The sequence below is a fragment of the Oryzias melastigma genome, linkage group LG4 (genome assembly GCF_002922805.2).
Source record: "Oryzias melastigma strain HK-1 linkage group LG4, ASM292280v2, whole genome shotgun sequence".
Taxonomy (NCBI): domain Eukaryota; kingdom Metazoa; phylum Chordata; class Actinopteri; order Beloniformes; family Adrianichthyidae; genus Oryzias; species Oryzias melastigma.
This window is the reverse complement of record NC_050515.1, coordinates 7196974-7215273: the sequence shown is the minus strand read 5'-3', so window position 1 is coordinate 7215273 and position 18300 is coordinate 7196974. Positions and strand designations below refer to the sequence as shown.

At 40.0% G+C, this 18300-nt stretch overlaps 1 protein-coding gene across 7 annotated transcripts in view; it reads right to left on the bottom strand.

Annotated features, from left to right (window-relative positions):
- LOC112150904 (unconventional myosin-IXb) overlaps nt 1–18300 on the bottom strand; it is a 59720-nt gene that overhangs the window by 11860 nt on the left and 29560 nt on the right. For 4 of the 7 annotated variants that reach the window (XM_024279440.2, XM_024279435.2, XM_024279436.2 and 1 more), the window contains exons 5-20: nt 12237–12331; nt 10153–10215; nt 7964–8063; nt 7485–7585; nt 7184–7313; nt 7022–7111; nt 6249–6365; nt 6044–6178; nt 5747–5868; nt 5496–5637; nt 3332–3527; nt 3113–3188; nt 2515–2607; nt 1382–1495; nt 249–288; nt 21–143 (exon numbers count right to left, since the gene is read on the bottom strand). In XM_024279440.2, coding sequence (XP_024135208.1) covers nt 21–143; nt 249–288; nt 1382–1495; nt 2515–2607; nt 3113–3188; nt 3332–3527; nt 5496–5637; nt 5747–5868; nt 6044–6178; nt 6249–6365; nt 7022–7111; nt 7184–7313; nt 7485–7585; nt 7964–8063; nt 10153–10215; nt 12237–12331 — 1737 coding nt within the window. The remainder of the gene's footprint in view (nt 1–20; nt 144–248; nt 289–1381; nt 1496–2514; nt 2608–3112; nt 3189–3331; nt 3528–5495; nt 5638–5746; nt 5869–6043; nt 6179–6248; nt 6366–7021; nt 7112–7183; nt 7314–7484; nt 7586–7963; nt 8064–10152; nt 10216–12236; nt 12332–18300) is intronic. The other 3 variants (XM_024279438.2, XM_024279437.2, XM_024279439.2) reach the window with 3 other exon arrangements.

Here is an 18300-nt window from a genome sequence, read left to right as displayed (position 1 = left end):
ACCGCTGTGGTTTATGTTACCTGGAACTGAGCGCTGATGCTGGGAGTCTTCTTCTTCTTGTGCAGGTGGAGCAGAGACTTGGTAGTGCGGTCATGGAGAGTCAGACTCACAATAAGCTTTAGAGAACGTGAGTCCAGCAAACTCTGCAGAATAACAACAACATACATTCATTTCCTACTTGTAGTTATTCAATCTTATAAAACGGATCTGTTTCAGTTTTCGTCCACTGAACCTGACGGACGCTTTACCTTTGGGATGGCTTGTTTCTGCTTGATGCTCTTATTTTTCCTGTCAGAACAGAGAAGAACAGTTCAGGAGGTTTCAGAGGCTCTACAGTCAGAGGGTTGAGATGGATCAGTGGATGAAATGTGTGAAGCCGTGTTAGTATGAGTGGAATTCTCCTTCATGCGAGGTCAGTAGGCCATGAAGTGACGGCTTCAACCTAAACTCAGGTGAATGGTACCCAGAGGAGGAAGCAGGAGTTTGATGCAGGAGACGAGAGTGCGACCTCGAACATCAGCCCAGCAGAGACTCAGGGTGAGAAAGACAAACATGCTCTCAAACTGCCAACAATTTCTACGTATATTTGGTTTCATGCTTTTTCTTATTGCCTTTTTTGGGTGTTGTGTAAATTCTGACATGCTGGATGGATGCAGGCAGACATGTTTTCTAAAAGATGCTCAGAGATTTTGGCTCTCAAAACATTCTAAGAATTTCTACATTTTCTGTATAGAAGTAAAAGTGTGATAGTCTACTTAGAGCAGGGGTCCCCAAACTACGGCACGCGGGCCGGATCCGGCCCACCTCTACATTTTGCCCGGCCCCTGAACAATATCAGAGACACATGATTTTTTTTTCCCAATCTGGCTTTGAGATTGTTTGCTAACAATGCTAGCAAACACTGTTTTGCTAATAGAAAACAGTCTTAGCATCATTCGCAGACTGAATGCTAACAGAAAACACTGTTAGCATCATTCGCAGACTGAGCGGCTAACAAAAACACTGTTAGCATTAATCCCAGACTGAACTGCTAACAAAAAAACTCTGTTAGCATCATTTGAAGACTGAACTGCTAACAGAAACACTGTTAGCATAATTCCCAGACTGAACTGCAGACTGGGTCAGCGTACAAACTGACCCTGGCCCCACATCAGTGAAGAAAAAAGTTATGTTCGCCCTCACAAGAAAAAGTTTGGGGACCCCTGACTTAGAGTGAGCAATGTGAGATGTTAATTCTGCTCTAGGAAAGCTAAAGGCAAAGTAGCAGCATATGAAATGGTTTCTTTATTCTTTTTTTTTATTAGAAACCAAAGCTAAATGAGAGCATGTTCTGTCAGAGAATGGACGGATCAGCTGAAGCCAGCTCTGCCTGCAGACTCACTGGAGGATGTGTCGTGGGAAGCGGAGGCGACCCCAGGACTGCAGCAGCTTGCGAGGGTCCTCCCCATCCAGCTGCAAGTTCTTAATGGAGCTGATGATCTCTGCATGCATATCTCTAAGCACCCCACACAGACAAGCACAGTGAATATGGAAGGACGGGGAAGCGTTGAGACGGTAACGGGGCGGGAGACAGCAAAAGGAGGGAGCGACAGGACTGTCAGAAGACCTCCGAATGGAAACCCACACACCGCCGGGTGGCTGAGGTTCTGATCTCCAGGAAAGCTTTCACACGTTGGGTTTTAAGCCCTGCTCATCTGTGACCCCCACAGCCAGATTGTGAAATGAGGAAACATTAAGACACGCTCAACCACCCAACCATGCAGCCACAACCCTTTGAAGAGAAGACACCCACACAGAGAGATCGCGGGGGCATTAAGGGGCGGTTCTGGCACACATGTGTGCCTGCCACTGTGACAGTTACCATGCAGAGCTGAGCTCACGTCCTCCGGGTCGGATTGTTTTTGTTGGTTTTTTCCCATGCTGCGACTGTTACTGGGTTCTGTGACTGTTACGAGTGGGAGTTTTTGTATGTTGAGTCCTTGTTTTGAGGTTTTTTTAGCTGGTTCTGGTGAGGTTAATCATCAGTGTTGCAGTGATGGTCCATGCAGAACCTCTGTAGACTTACAGACACTGACCGTAAAGACAGAGGTCAAGCAGGGAAGGAAAGACTAAGCTCTAAAGTTTGCCAGGAGACAGAATCTGAAGAATTTTATTTATTGAAGTTATAGAGCTGACCAAATAATATTTTTTATTTTTCTTCACAGCTGATTGAGGGTATCTGAGTGAGCACTCAGACCACTTCTGCAAAAGAATGTCTTGTACTTCAAAGTAGGAATACATTTGACAAAAAATGAGCTAAAGAAAAGTTTTACGCCTCATTTTACTGCAACAGATTTAAAGCAGCAGGCATAAAAAGATTAACTAAACTGATTTATTTTATTATAAATCTGATAATGTTTTGTTATTTAAAATTATTTAGAAGACAAGCATGCTTTTAAATCCACAACAAAAATAATCCTTCCTGCTTGGCCTCATGTCCTCATTTTCCCCTTTTTTTCAGTCAAAACCACTTACTTCTTATTCTCAAAGCTAGCAAAGATGTCTTCAAAGGCCTCTAGAGGGCGCTCCTCAGAGTGATCAAAGTAGAAATCGAGCAAAGAGGCTCGTCTGTGGAGGGGAGAGGAAAAGGAGAAAACCGCATACACTGGGGTCACCAAGAGGTGGAGAGGAGATGCCCAACTGAGATGAGGTGAAATTAACTGTCGAGGGGGGGGGGGACTACAGCCTCTGCAAACAGCTCAAGAACAGGAGATGAGACAAAAAAAGAGACTTCAGGAGAGAAACCCTGCTCTTATTTGGCTCCACGAGGTTCCTTGCAGACAAAATTGGTACTTTCTTCACGTTCAAACGGAAGACATTGATCGATTCTCACAGGAGGAGAAGCAGCTTTTGTATTAGAGGAGGATTTAAACTCATCATTGTGAGAATGTCATGATTGTCTTCTGTGTGTGAGTAAAGTCAGGAACCACAGACAACAGCAGTGGTCTGACTGAAGGCACAGGAACCGTAGTAGACAGATTTCCTCCAGAAAAGAAAACACCAAAGTCCAAACACTCCAAACACACCAAAGAGTAGATTGTGACTCCTGGAATAAACAAGACTCTTTACTTACTTGTACATTTTTTCTATCGGGGTATTGGACCGCTGAAGCTCGCTTAGAGGAGTCCTAGATTTTGGACGGACAACACCTGAAATATTGAGCACAAATTTAGGAGTCTCCAGCGAGGTCACATGACTTCTGCAGTTTTTCACGTTCGTATTTAAACATGTATTTATTCATGAGTACTTGTAAAGAATGCTTGAATACAAAGCACAATGAAAAATACTGTACCGGATGTCTTGGCTGCCCAGGAGCGTCCGGCCTCGTTGAAAGCAGAAATGCCCCTGATGGTGGCGCGTAAGATGCCCCATCGGAACATGGCGACGGGGTCCATCCCGATGAGCTGCCGCACGTAGGCGCTGTCGCTGCTTCTGAGCAGGGCGACGATATCTGGACGCATGTGGTCTGTGTTCTTCTCCCGGAAATCCTGGCGAGGTCAGAGAGACGGTTACAGAAGAAACAGTTAAAGATCCACTTGTGTTTCTGATGGTTTTAATCTAGTGATGATGGAGGACAAATATAGAGAAAAAATTAACTTAAAATAGCATTTCTGAGTATTTCTTTTCTTAAATAGTTGTGAATCAGGAGCAGAGCAAAAAAAAAAGATGGATCAAAACTGTACGGCTGGATAACCCTAATATTGCTGCACCCGTAATGTAAGGGCTGGGGTTGTGAGGGGCTGTAAGCTAGTGGGAGAGAGTGTAAACAGTCTTACCCACCACTTCAAGGTGAATTTCTAATCAACTCCTGCCACTCTGCAGGAACTATGTCTTAGAAAATGGCAGATTTTTGATTTTGGCTAAAAACTGCATAATAAAAAAACCAACAACTGGGAAACGCTTTTAAAATAGATAATTAGAGTGTTCTAAAGACCCACTCCAATGAAAATCGTCTTTTTTGTGTTTTTAACATGCTCATGTAGCATTTTTCTTATAATGGAGAACATATGTAAAATAATTAAAACTCATTTCTAAGTATTCTTTTAATTTAAATCAGAAGTAGATGAAAACGAGATGCCAGAAAATGCTCAGACTAATAATGCAGCTACTAAAACATGCGAAAATCTCCTGACCCCCTCACGCTTAAGGCTGGTTAATACGTAATCGCTCGCGTCGGAGTGGTCGCACGGCCATCGGAGCAGAATCGCTTCAGTCTCTTCAGAATGCTACACCTGCTGGTGACGTCACTGCGACGGAAATGTTACACCCGGAGTGCAATCGAGGGCAAATCGCGTCATTTATTTCAGCGATTAGAGTACGCGACTATGCAGAAAATCCTGTCCAGAAAAATATATTTCAACACCGAAAATGATTAAATTTACTGAAGAAGTTAAGAAATACCGAACTTCACAGAGAGAGAGAGACAGAGAGTGGACAACTAGACAGAAAATAGAGCGAGTTGCTGAAAAACTGTCTTCGTTCTCATATCTTGCAGCACTAGAGAATGCAGTTTGTTCCTTTTTTCATTTAATGTTGTCGTCTTTGTATTCCCTGCTTCTGTTTAGCGAACAAACTCATCACTTCCTCCTCTGCCTTTCATGTACCTGCACGCTCTCAGATGCTGCAAGTGTCTGAGCGGGATGCTGATCGTGTTAAAAATGAACGCGATACATATCATGTAGGCAAAAGGAAAGAGTATCATGTCAGTTCTTTTATATCGTTTCTATTTGTTGATTTTTACTGCTGAACTTTTGTGCAAAAATGTGTTTTTATAGTGAGAAACTTCAAACTTTTGTGGACTTTAAATTGTTTAAATGTAAAAAAAAGGGATTAAAAAAAGAAAAAAAGTTTCTCATTTGTGACTATTCAGTTAGATGTTACTTTAAAAAATAATGTTGAATAGTCTTTGTCACTTGTTTTTTTCAGAAAATAAATTAAAATATACTTTACTGTGGTGTATTGCGATAAATATCGTTATTATGATAAAAAAATACTGAAATTGTGATAAAGATTTTTTTCTATATTCCCCACCATCACTTAGTGGTGTGAGAGATAATATTTGTTTACTCTTGTGCCGTTCTAGCTAAAAACTTACGAGTGGATTCATCCAATATTACTCATCGTTATTGTTGCGACGCTAATGTTAGCTTGAAGAAATAAGCTCGTGTTTGAGTGCACAAACAGAGCTCTTAAGTGATGGGGAGGGGGGCGGCTTGCTCTGTGCCAACAGTCCCCCCCACAACCCAGAATTGTATTTCTACTGAGCTACATAAATATGCATAAAATATGTCTTAAAAACTGATAAAAGCTTTTTTTATTTTTTATATATCATAATTAAAAAAAAGAAAATCCCTGGGAACGATTTAATGTTAGAAAATTATGGTTGGAGTGGGACTTTAAAGAGACCTAATTTGTTTGATTGATTAAAATCAGTCTTAGATTCCTCTTGATCTCACCTTAATCTGATACTTGACTTTCCCTGCAAAGTGCTGAATGACGAAGGCGGGCTCCATGACCTGCGTGGGCACAAAGTATTTGTTGCCCATGTGCTGCTGCTTGAATTTAGCCAACAGGGTCTCGTCTGTGGCATGCGGGAAGCTGCAGAGTGATAAGGAAGGAGGAAAGGACTTAAACGCTGAAATCTGAATAAACAATTGCATCATTCTGTCCACGGAGTGTGGATGACTGAACGAGCGCGTGTCCTCACTTGCTCTCCTCATCGAGTAGGTAAAACAAGCCTGTGGGCTTCTTGCTGATGAGATGGATGCAGCCGACGTTGTCGGTGTAGTGGATGTTGTGCCAAGTGATTCCCTCCGCTTGGTACTCCTCCTACGATCAGAAGCAGCGCCGTCATTGATGAAAGTACTGAAAGTGTGCTATGTACTCGTTGATTTGATCAACTTTCATGCACTAAAATTTTTTAAAGGGGATTTTTTTCAGTAATTATATAAACTAAAAAAGCAAAGATTTTTATTTCAAAGAGCCCAATGATGTAGCCTCTCACCTGTTCCAGGGTGAAGATATGGTTGTTGAAGTAATACTGCAGCTGCTCATTTGCATAGTTGATGCAGAACTGCTCAAAGCTGTTGTTGGGGAAGTCCTCAAAGCCAAAAATGTCCAGGACGCCGATTGACAAGCACTGGAAAGCAGAACAGTGTTTATGGACATGCTCCGGGCTTCTGTGCTGGTGAGTGAGTCAAATGTCTTACTGGAACAGACTCCTCCATGTCTTTTTTGTTGAGTAATGCATGGTTAATGCGCAGGACGATCCAGTCAAACAAGGCACTGTACAGGGATTTGGCCATGGAGTCTCTGGCGGTTATGGCCTGGTGGGACACAGAGATGAATGAACGTGGCTTCATCCAGTGTTAGCATGGACCAGCAAATGGAATGGAATCAAAAACATACTGAACATTTAAAGAAAGTTAAAGCAGGAATGAGCAAATGATGATGAAAATATATGACTTATAATAAATTAATGTATTATTTACTCTGACATCATCTTAAGACCAAAAAAAAAAAAAAAAAACGAGAACAAAACATCAGGAGCTGAGTAATCCAAAAACTATTGATCACAAACTACTTTAAATGTTAGTCTTCCTTATTGTACAGTTTATTGTCCCACATGATCAGTCCTCTGAGTACAGAATTATTTTATGATGACAAAGTTTTGTTAACCATTTTTTGTCAACCGTTTATGTTCAAACTGAGCCACAGACAGACGGAAGTTACGTTTAAAACGGCCCTCAGGTGCAGCTATCACTGCAGGAAGTACGCCGCATCCCAAGAGACTCTGATAGATCTGGTGAACCCAGACATGGTGATGTGCTTACTGGGGCCTCTGTAGAAGTCTCCAAAACATATAAACCCAAGCTACTCGCTCAGCATCATCCATGTTTTCCATGATGTGGCAACAAATGAGTTCCAGAACAACTTTGGCGGATGCTCCACGATAATTTGACACCTCTAGTAAGAAGCCCACCTCAGACTGGCTGTAGGACAGGATGAGCTTGTCGTTGACCGTCACCGTTTTCCTCTTCGTCAGCGCTTCAACCAGCAGCTCCTCTTTAACCTGTGAGAACAAACAGATGAATGCTGCTGATCCCAAACTACATCATGGCAGAAGAGCCAGTTCAGGAGTTACCTTTAGGAGGTCAGACAGGGTCGCCAGGACCTCTGGTGGCCCCACCTCCAAACCCTCATCTCTGCCGTTTGACTTCCTCTGGTACGTCACGTTACCCAGATAGAGGATGGCAGAAAGAACCAAAAAGATCCTGAAACACAGTAAAAGACAAACATCTCCAATGAACGTCTTATTTAATATTGAATACAGGGATCATCTGAATAATGTGTAATTTGAAATATTACTATAAACCCCTTCAGGATGTTAACATGTGCTTGAACGACCAGAGGGGCTGTTCCAACGTTTGAATGGATTCACTCACTGTTTCTTGGTGGCTGGAAGGAAGCCAACCATCTCCATCGCCTGCTGCAGCCGCTCGAAATCATGACGCAAATCTTCCTCATCCTCGATCTTAAAGTTTTCCTGAAAGAGATGAGAGAGTGGCACTTTTTAAAGAAGCTTATCAAAATAAAAGCCAACATTTACCAAACAGGTAAAGAAAAGGAACAAATAAAAAAAACAGGCTGAGAAACTGGGGGAATCAAAAGAGGCGAGCAAACAAAGAGCGCCTTATTAGCATGCAGTCCACATGGAGAGAAGTAAGCCGAGGGACTATACAGCAGCTTATTCAGAGGCCTGGCAGCCTGAATACAAGTGCCACTCCAAATCAGCTGCAGGGCGACCTATGAGGCCAAATTTACACAGCCCATCAGGTCGAAGTTCACTGACAAGAAGCTTTAGGATAAAAGAAGTTAAAGAGATGATCTAAGATGCTTCAGTGATTTGGACTTAACATTGTACCTGCTTGAGGTAGAAATATTCTTCAGGTGGCAGCAATTTGAATTCTTTCCTTTCTTCCTCTGAAGCGCCCAACAGCAGGTAATAAAACACGTGGTAGTTCCTGGAAAACAATGAAACACTTGTAACACTCGGTGCGTAATTCAAGCAACTTATAAAACTGTAAGAAGCTTCCTGCACACAGATTTAAAAACTCCAATGGAAATCGTGTTTTTAACAGGTTCTTGAGTTTAGAACAGCTCTATAGCCTAGCATCCATGTACATATTGTAGAAGGATAAATATTTAAAAAAAATATAAAATAAACTGCGCTTGTATTTCTTTATGTATTATTCATGGATTAGTGGCAGATAAAAACCAGCTGTTTGAAAAAGCTCAGGTTTGGGATGCAGTAACTGCCATGGGTGGGCTAAAGTCTCCCTGCTCCACTACAATTCTAATGCACTTGTAGACAAATAGATCTTCATCTTCCTTGTCTGAGCTAGCGGCATCTGGCTCAAAACTGTCCGGCTGGATAGCTCAGATAATGCTGGCCATTTTTGTTGCACCGGTAATGTTAGCTTGGCGTTTTAGGGTGCTGTGAGCTCGCCGGAGAGAGTGTAAACAAAAAGATGATGAGTTACCAGCAGAGGATTACTTCGGCGCCAACTCAGAGGTGAAATTCTGATGAACTACTGCATAAACTTAGTCCAAAAAAAATGATCAGTTTTTTGATTTAGCCTAAAAACAGCATAATCTTAATTAAAAGACCACTGGGGAGGATTTTACAAAAGGTGAGACTTTAACCTCCTTTTACAAAAGGGAAACAATAAATGAGCAGCATTTGATTATTAAATCCAACAAGGAGGTTATCAGCAACTTTAGGAGTCCGTTTCTTCTAATAACACATAAGGGGAAGTTTTGGTCATAAACTGAAAATAAACATGCTATAAAAGGCAATACAAGGAAAAATAGATTCTAGGACTTCATCATTTCAATATTCTCTGTGTGCTTAGCTCTGCTGGAAAAGCACACAGGATTAATGAGTTTCCAGCTATCACTGACAAACAACAGCAGTCTCGCTGTCTGGCTGGTGAGGAGGTCAGATGATTATGAGGACAAACTCCTGCAGGGAAGAGACGATTTCTACAAACCAGAGGGAGGACTTTAGTCAGAAACTAACAAGCTTTACTGCTTTTGCCGACTTAAAACTATTTATCTACACGGCAGTCGCTAATTGAACTATAAATATAGCATTACCAGCGATAATGCAAGTGTGATCGCTGTAAACTGAAGGTAACCGCTAAAGACACCAAAGTTGAAAGCTTGCTAAAATATTAGCCAACTGCCATATTAACCAAAATACTGAAAAGATGTCTAAATTAGCCAAAAACGGCTAGCATAATGCTAAACTCAAAATGAAGCAAAAAAATTGAAACGTCTAAATTAGCAAATAAAAGGAAACAGCTAGCATAATGCTAAAATGTTAGCTAAACTCAAAATTAAGCAAAAACTGGAAGCATGTTTAAATTAGCAAAAAAAAAAAAAACCCAGCTAGCATATTGCTAATAGGTTAGCTAAACTCAAAATCAAGCCAAAAATGGAAACGTCTAAATTAGCAAAAAAAGAAAACAGCTAGCATAATGCAAAAATGTTAGCTGAACTCAAATTAAGCTCAAATTAAGAAAAAACGGAAACATATAAATTAGCAAAAAAAAAAAAAAAAAAGCTGGCATAATGCTAAAATGTCTGCTAAACTGACTTAGAAAATGAAACAACAATGGATGATCTGGTCAAACATCATTTCTGTCTTTCCTTTTACCAAAGACTTCAGTATTTTTTTGCAGATCAGTCATCCGAGTAGCTGCAGACTTGTGGTCTAGTCTCCAAGTGACTGATGTTAAAACAACATTTTGCATATTGTGAAAAAGGAGCAAAAAGAAAACAAAGGAGGCAGCCTCCCAGACCTGTCAGACGGTGAAGTCATAACCTGTTCCTGTTCTGTCTCTCAGCACAGTAATACAGCCGCTACCGTAAAACACCTCCCATTTATTGACGTTTTTTATAAAATAGATTATCTGCTGCTGATTTAGAGCCTTTCTTGTGTGTATGGAAGTCTAGAGCCTCATATGTGAAAATCCCAGACTCCTGAGGGAAGCTCCTTGTGTTCATCAGGCTCAGTGAGGGTGAAAGGTCAAGCCTCCCTCCTCTCACCTCTCGTTCTTCTCTCTGGAGACCAGGCGAGACTTCTCCAGGAGGTACTTCTCCACCACAGCCCTGAAAGACAGAGAAAAGGAAAAGAATCATTTGGATGAATCAGTGGCGGTCGTGTCACTTTGAGCAAGTGTGTGACCGGGTGAAAGATGGCTGGTTATAAGAAATGACGAGAGGAACGGGAGGGGAAGAAAGGATGGACAGAAACCGCTTTAGAGAGCAAAACGTCCACATGTGGTCAGATGTTCACTGAAGCACATCTCAGGTCATTCACCGAAATCCACTTCCAAAGAAACCAAATCTTCATTTTCATATCAGTTGTGATATGAATTTACCAGAAACGAGAATAAATCAGATTTTATGAGTCTGACTTCTCAAGCATGCACTGCTAAAGCAAAACTGTTACCAGCCTTTGTGATGTGTTCTGATTAAAGCCAAGCTGTGAGAAGCGCAGCAGCTTCAACTATAATAGTAACTTCACACATGCAGCTGCTGGTTTAAACTCAGTGCAATTTCGGAGCAACGTGTTAAATGTGGAGCCACAGCTACAAATATAGAACTTCACACAAGTCGTAATCTTCACATGAAGATGGAAAGCTCAAACCCTCAGTGATAATATGGATTCGTAATGAGAAAAAGAGTGAAGCAGATCGAGTAGATGACTAGAAATGAAAGTGAACCTGCAGCGTCAGAGTCTAAAACCAGTCAGTCATCTCTGGCATGTGTCAGCTGTGTGAAAGGCTTTGAAATGATATGAGATCACCTAAAATACATTCCATAACAATCCCTGTAACACTTGCAAAAACAGGACATGAAATATATAGATTTAAGTTTAAGATTTCAGTCCTAAAATTGGTCTTATGTATGTTTACAGAACAGGATCCCATTAAATCTGCAAAAAAGCTCAATTAAAATGATGAAAAAAACAAATCGTTTTCAAAGCCTTGTGATCTCAAGCAAAAGCTGTTTATAATCAAAGCCAAAGACGGACTTCTGCAGCATGTGACAATATTTGAGGAGGACAACAGAACAGCAGTGTCGTCTTTGTTCATCTTAATTCACTGACAGAAGCTGCTGCTGCAGACGGACAAACACAAGCAGCCTTTGTTACGCCGACAGAACAGAGCTGGAGGAAGTCCTCTAAGGACAGTACTATATTATAGCATGCATTGACACTATACGTTAACAACTATCTGCATTTTATTTACTCACAAGTTTGATTTTTTAAGCAAAAACAAGAGGTTAGGTAAAAGTGTAGCTAAGACCAGGTACCAACCAGAAATAATCAGACTGCACACGCTCTCTCTAATGAGATTAAAGCTGAGAAATGAAAACATTAAGAGGATGGGAGATTGGTCGCATACAAGCTTCAAGACCCACTCAGATAAAAATCAGGTTTTAGTGTTTTTTTTTACATGTTGTTGTGGCCTTTTTCTGATGATGAAGAAAATTAAGCTTAAAATTGTATTTTTCTGTATTTATTTTTCAAATCGTATTCAGGTAGAGTTTTATTCTAAGTCATACAAAAAAAGTGAAAAATTGTTCTGGTAGATTCTTGGGATATATCGCGATATGTATCGTATTGTGAGACACATATGGAGATACGAATTGTATCACCAGGCTCTTGCCAAAACACGCCCCAAATTAATGTCCTCCAAAAAATGCAGCAAGAACTTGTAAAAACACCAAACAATCTTCATCGCGTTGGTCTTTAATGTTCTCCCCAGCAGACGCTTCTTTCCTCATTAGCTCAAAGATCATCGTTTTGTTTGAGCAAACACATTGTTCCTCTCTCTTTAAGAGGAAACAGGGAAGTGACCTGGCGGAGCAGACTTTAAAGCAGCTCCTAACTAGTCTGAGTTGCTGAGAAAAAGGAAGAAAACATTAGTGGTTAATAGTTTCACTCCCTGTTAGAGCTATGCATGAGCAGAGAGCCATGTGACCTGCCATAAAAAGAGTGAAGAGGAAGACATGAAACATTCATGACTGTACAGCAAGCAGATCCTAATGACAGGATGCAGGGCCCCTTTAAATGTCACTAAACCAATTAGAATGCAAACTTGTGACTGCAAATGATGACTTACCCTCGGACCACTCCGCTCTCCAGATAGTTCACCTGGATGAATTTACCGAAGCGGCTGGAGTTGTTGTTGTGAGCCGTCTTGGCGTTGCCAAAGGCCTGAAAGAGACAAAAGAAAATGAGCATAAAGTTGAACCACAACCTGTAAAAATTATCGCAACATGCAGATGTTTTTCCTCATAACATCTACAAACGGTCATTTTTTAAACTTTCAATGCAAGAGTTGAAAACATAAAAATATATGACTTGACTAAAAGCTTGTGGTTATTTGAACAGACTCACTTAAAACAAATTCGTTGCAGCTTTCTAATGACGTTTGAAAGTTTCACTGTAAACTGTCGGCTCTGAAACCTTATAAGGAAGTCATTCTGTTAGCTACATCCTGGTTGGGTTTACTTACACCTCTCTGCTAACGATTTTAGCAACAAATCTCCACGGGGACTGAATACTAAAGGGGGTTAAGGGTTTTGCTTTAGAGAACAGATGAAACTGCAAAAGGGATGAGGTTGTGTGTCTGTGTGGTTAGGAAGTCTGCATCTGCAACTCATTTTCTCTTTCCCTCCACACGCACATCCATTCGCTTTCATTACCTTCTCCTCTACTTGTACGTATGCACACGCATGCGTGAGCAAACGTGCAGGAGAAAGCCCAAGACTGGGACAAATGAGGTTCTTCAGACAAGCTCAGAGAAGCGGGCTTTTCTTTCAGGACTCGGCTGAACTCAGACTCTGCCTGAGGTGCCAGAAACCAGCCACCCAGCCTCACCGAAGGCCCCTGATTACTGCATTGATACGGTTGCAGAATGGCTGCCTTTTTTCCGCAATGATGCTCGTGTTCACATGGTTACAGATACAAACGCAGACCCAACAAAAGGACACAGCAAAGGAAGTTGACTCAGTGCATGTTAAAAAGGGGCCACATTGTATTTTTCAAAGCAGTTGCAGAACTAATTAGGTACAGTAGCTGATCAGAGCACAGATACGCCCCAATATTTGAAAAGAGAAATAATTTTTATTGAATTTTTAATCCATAAACAACAATTTGCTACATTTTACATCTAATTTTGTTTTTTTGTCAAATTGACAATGATAAATAATAATAAAATGTATTTTTATCTGTTTTTTTGTGCAAAAATTAAAAGTTTAAAGCTATATCCGTCTCAAAAAATGTTTAGAGAGTGGATGCAGTCACAGTTGTTGCATTCTTTATTTTGATAGAGATACTCAGCTGTCTGTAACTAAAATTATCTTCTGTCTAAACTCGACTCGTTCAGACGAGTTCCATCCACTGCGCAATCCCTCTCCATGCAGGCTGCCAAATAACACTGACTTTTATCAGATTTTTCTTCTTTTTAACTCATATCTATTCAGAGAGCTGCCGCCGCTCTCTTTCTAAAGGCTCTAGCTGATGCTGCCAACTGTTGCTCAAACCCCTTCGCTTACAAACTCTGGGAAATCTCCCCAAAGAGCAGAATGTCACACCGCGGAGGGAATTCTAAACATCGACCAGAATCATTCATATTCAAACATGTTCATCCCCAGACGTCCTGATTGGCTGGACCGCTCAGCAGGTATGAGGAAGCAGACCGAGGGTTTGCCAAACTGAGGCCGGGGACAGACGAGGCTAATCAGCATTCTTACGAAATAGAGTTAGCAAACAATGAGTTTGAACAGGGAAAAAGAGGGGCGCAGAAGAGGAGGGTGATGGGAAAAGGGGCACACCAGCCCTCAGCCGTCTGTACACATGATGGTGTACGATGTCAATTACATGAAGTATCGTCTGTTGACCAACGTCTGTGCTGAGCCAGCACTTCTTGCGATCATTTTCCGTGTGCTTCTCCAGTTCAGTCAGAACCACCAGCAAGCTCACATCCTGATTTATCCAACAGCACATCACAAACAAACTTCTCCTTGAAACCAAACCCGAGGCGTGTCTCTCAAACAGCACCGTTTATGAGCCGTTTGCCTCAACACAAAAGCAGAGGAGACGTATGAAAGCATACATAATTTACTCCCAAAGAACTTAAACAAGAGTTACGATAGCACTGTGACCGGGGAAAAGAGCAGAAAGATTTGATATTTATTTTGTTTTGTACAAGATTAGATGCTTGTGGAAACAATGCAGGACATTTCTGTGGTTTCTGATGTGGGATTAAAATTCCAAATGAGAAGATGTGGATGACAACAAAACAATCCAAGCAGTGGGTTTTCTCCAAGACTCAGCAAATCCACATCAAACTTACAGATGCAGCTGATAAATAAAGTTATGAAACTTTGGCTACGTCCTCGCTTCTGTTACTTCTTAAAAATCTTCAGTTAAAGGTTTAAAACCGACAGCTCACTGAAGCATGATTCCAATCACAAATAAATACACACAAAAAACAAATCTTGGTGGGTATTTGTACGACGGAGTATTAAATAATAATACATTTACAAGAATTAAGTCGTTATTTTATAAGAATAAACTTGTAGAATTACGAGTAAAAGAGCCAATATTTTGCAATATAATTAATCATTTCATAAGTTATAAGTGGAGAATTTACTAGGTTAAAGCAAAATTCAGTTTACTGAGAAAATATAAGCAACAATGGAAAAAGAACCATTGGTCTGTTGTGTTTTTTAGGAAATACTAAATCTTTCAGAGAATCCTCATTGTTTTATCACAAGTTTGCTGTAAGGACAGTGAAAAGAATGTGCAGGAAAATTCTTCAGGAGAAAATTCTTGGCCTGAAAGGAGTACATTTCCAGAGGTTTATGCCGTCTGCAGTATAGATGAAGAGTTCCAAAGGTATTGAAGCACATAGATTCCCATTTGCCATGATGGAGGCTTATACACCTAACTATATTTTTGAAGAAGTGGGGTTTTCTCCTTATTAAATTAAGTTTTTCTTATAATTTTACAACTTTATTCTTGTAGATTTCATGTTTTGTTTTTTTTTGGTGGCCCTAGTCCTTCGTCGTACGTTTGCATTTAGGTTGATAAAATTCTCAGCTTTTTACTCGATTAATGAGCATTAAATAGTGGTGGGGAAAAAAATCGAATTGTTAGATGCATCAATTATGATCCAAAAACAATTCTGAATCGTTTTATTATTTCAAATAATTGAAAAACGTAAATGAATTTCAGTAAAAGTAACAAGCGGAACTAAACGTGAAGCGTTTTTCACTGTCGTTTTCGAAGAGCACACAAACATGGCCGACCTTCCAGATCTGATCATCCGACCGTTTGGAAGCATTGTGGCTTACATTGTGTGGAGGGTCAGTCGGGTAAAAGTCAGGCGGTGTGTAAGTTATGTCCCACCAAGATTAAATATCAAATAGGGAGAACAACAAATTAGCAAAATCCCAATGTGTGGCTCGCTAGACACTATTGATTTTGTTTGACGTGAGTTGAAGAGCGTATCATTAAAGCTGGTCTTCTATATCTTATATACTATATTTAAGGTTGTTGAGTTTAGGGAAAGTTTTTCCCTTTTGATGCTGTGAAAGATAAAAAAAATATGTATTTTTGATGTTAGAATTTTTATGTTCTCACTTCAAGTTAAACAAGTTTACTGATTAGTCTTTACTTAAAAATGGACTTTGGTGGAGAAAATTAGTTAACTAAGTCTAATATCTCATTGTAAACAGAAACATTTCTTTAAAAATGCCGTTCTGGGATGCATTGATCATAATTGAATCAAATCTTGAGGTGCCTCAAGATTCCCACCTCTATTTTTAAAATTCACAGACTTAGGTTTCAGGTCGAACTGAACGCCTAGGAAAGACAGTGCGTACAGTGACAGACAGCAGCAGAGTGTTTGCAGAAACACCCGCGGTTTGGAGTTACAAAATAATCACAGTTGTTGTGTTGTGTGTGAAAATGCTTTGGTGAAATCACATGACGAAGGCAGGGACTAAACTCAACCACATCTTTACACAGTTCCTCCTCTGTGCTCGACTGTCGGCTTGAGAATGAATATCGGCAACATCTCGGCCTCTCCAGCTTAAGGCAGTCGACCTGTTTAGCAGGGAACCGACTCAATGGCATCATTACCTCTCAGGGCAGCTTGTTGCTTTCTCATAATAGCTGCTTCATTGACTGCAGTTGTTCTCCGTCATTGTGTGGAATGATCACATGGAGCTCATTTTTATTTCTCTTTGGCTCATTAGCACCTGATTGGTTTGTACTACAGATCCCATGATGCTCCTGGTCATGATTGGTTAAGACGTTTTTCAGAGTAAAATTAAGTTTTAATTTCTGATTATGTATTATTTGATTCAATAATTAAAACAGTATCTGCTTTAAAGTTGACAAATTTAGATTTTTTTAATATGTAAAATATCCTTTAATAACATGGTTAACTGTAGCTGAATCACTTGTTATTGAAAGTAACAGAGACAGAAAAGTGGTAACGGTGGTGGTTATGAAACCAAAAACTAATTCAGTTAGAATGTCAATGATAATGACTTGTCAAAAGTTACATAAGCAAGGAGCAAATTATGTGCATAAGACATTTAGAAAAAGCATACGTATTAAATGTATGTAAATTATTAAAGTGAGATTGGGTTGAATAGCAAAAAATTAGACATCTGGATCTGTTAGCAACACAAAATAAAACTGAAAATAAAAGTCAGACCAAAAAGCAGACCATAATAACAAGAAATAGAATGTGATTTATTTAATAATTCTATAGAACACTCATCTAAATGCAAACACATGAGGATAAAGTTGCTGATTTTCCTCTGTTCATAATCTAAACCCACCATCACAGCCTCTGAAATAACCTCACACTGAAAAACAAAGAAACAACAAACAAAATTAGCTAAAACTCAACCAATAAAAAAATATTCTTATCCTTTGGATTAAAACTATTATTACTTTAAAACAGGGGTCCCTAAAATTACAGCTCCCCAAACACCATCAGAGACTCAACTTTTTTTTCCTCAATCTGACCGATCAAGACTTTTTATTCCACTTTTCTGCAGTCTGAACTATGACGGGAGAGGATAGATTATTTGTTGGTTTTCTTTTTTAAATGTTTTAGTATTATTTTTTTCTGTGAAGATTAAATTAATGAATTATTTAAAATGTGTCTGTGTGGCTTTCTGAAAAACCATAAATGTTTACGTGTAGGCTGCGATTGTTACATTTTTTCTGTTAGCCTTCAATCCGACCTCGGCCGCCCATCAGAGAAGAAAACAGTTATGTGTCCCTTACAGAAAAAAATTGGGGACCTTACAGGGGACCCCTGCTTTAAAACATATCAAACTAAGACCCATTTCTGGATTTGTGCTGACTTAACTATGAATGTTTTTCAAAGAAATGCATCCTTCATGCCAATTATAATAACACTTTAAGATTATTATGCTAAAAAAAAAGAGACCAAATAAAGTTTCTTGGGCTTATTTTAAAGAAAAATACCAAAGATGTTTACTAGTGTCTAGTATCAGGTTGTCTTGTATGTGTGTAACAGAGGAAAGCCCTGGTGGCGAATGTGGTAACAGGTGGGGGCAACACCCGGTAGAAGGAACGCGAGAGACTAGAGAAGCGGCAGGAACTCGAGGAAGAACTGGATGTGACATGGAATTTTAGAACATTTAAGTCCCACTTGATCTTCTTATGATTTCAAAGCATTCCCTGTGGATGCATCGGAATGGAGTGGAGCAGGGAGCCTGTGGCCCGCCCACAAATACGCTCTTTTACAAAGAGTATTTTGCTCCTAATTCATAACAATTTGAATGAAGACATACTCGGAAATGAACTTTTGAGGTTGCTGTTTTAAATATGTCCTCTGTCATCATAAAAAATGCCACAAGAACATGTTAAAAACACATAATTGATCAGAGTGGGTCTTTAACTCCCAAACTGGAAGAGTGGCTCCAGCAGATCCCTACAAAAATCTCAGACATCTTAGTCCAGAGAAGTCCATCAAAGACCCTGCAGCTCCCAGGCCTCTGGTAGAGGACTCAAGCTTGGGTGAGAAGACAATTTTGTTTGCATATTCATTATACTTTAGCTTAAAGAGTCAGTAAAGAGTGATAATGAACCTTTTTGTGCTAAATAAAACAGACGGAAGAAAGTGAAGT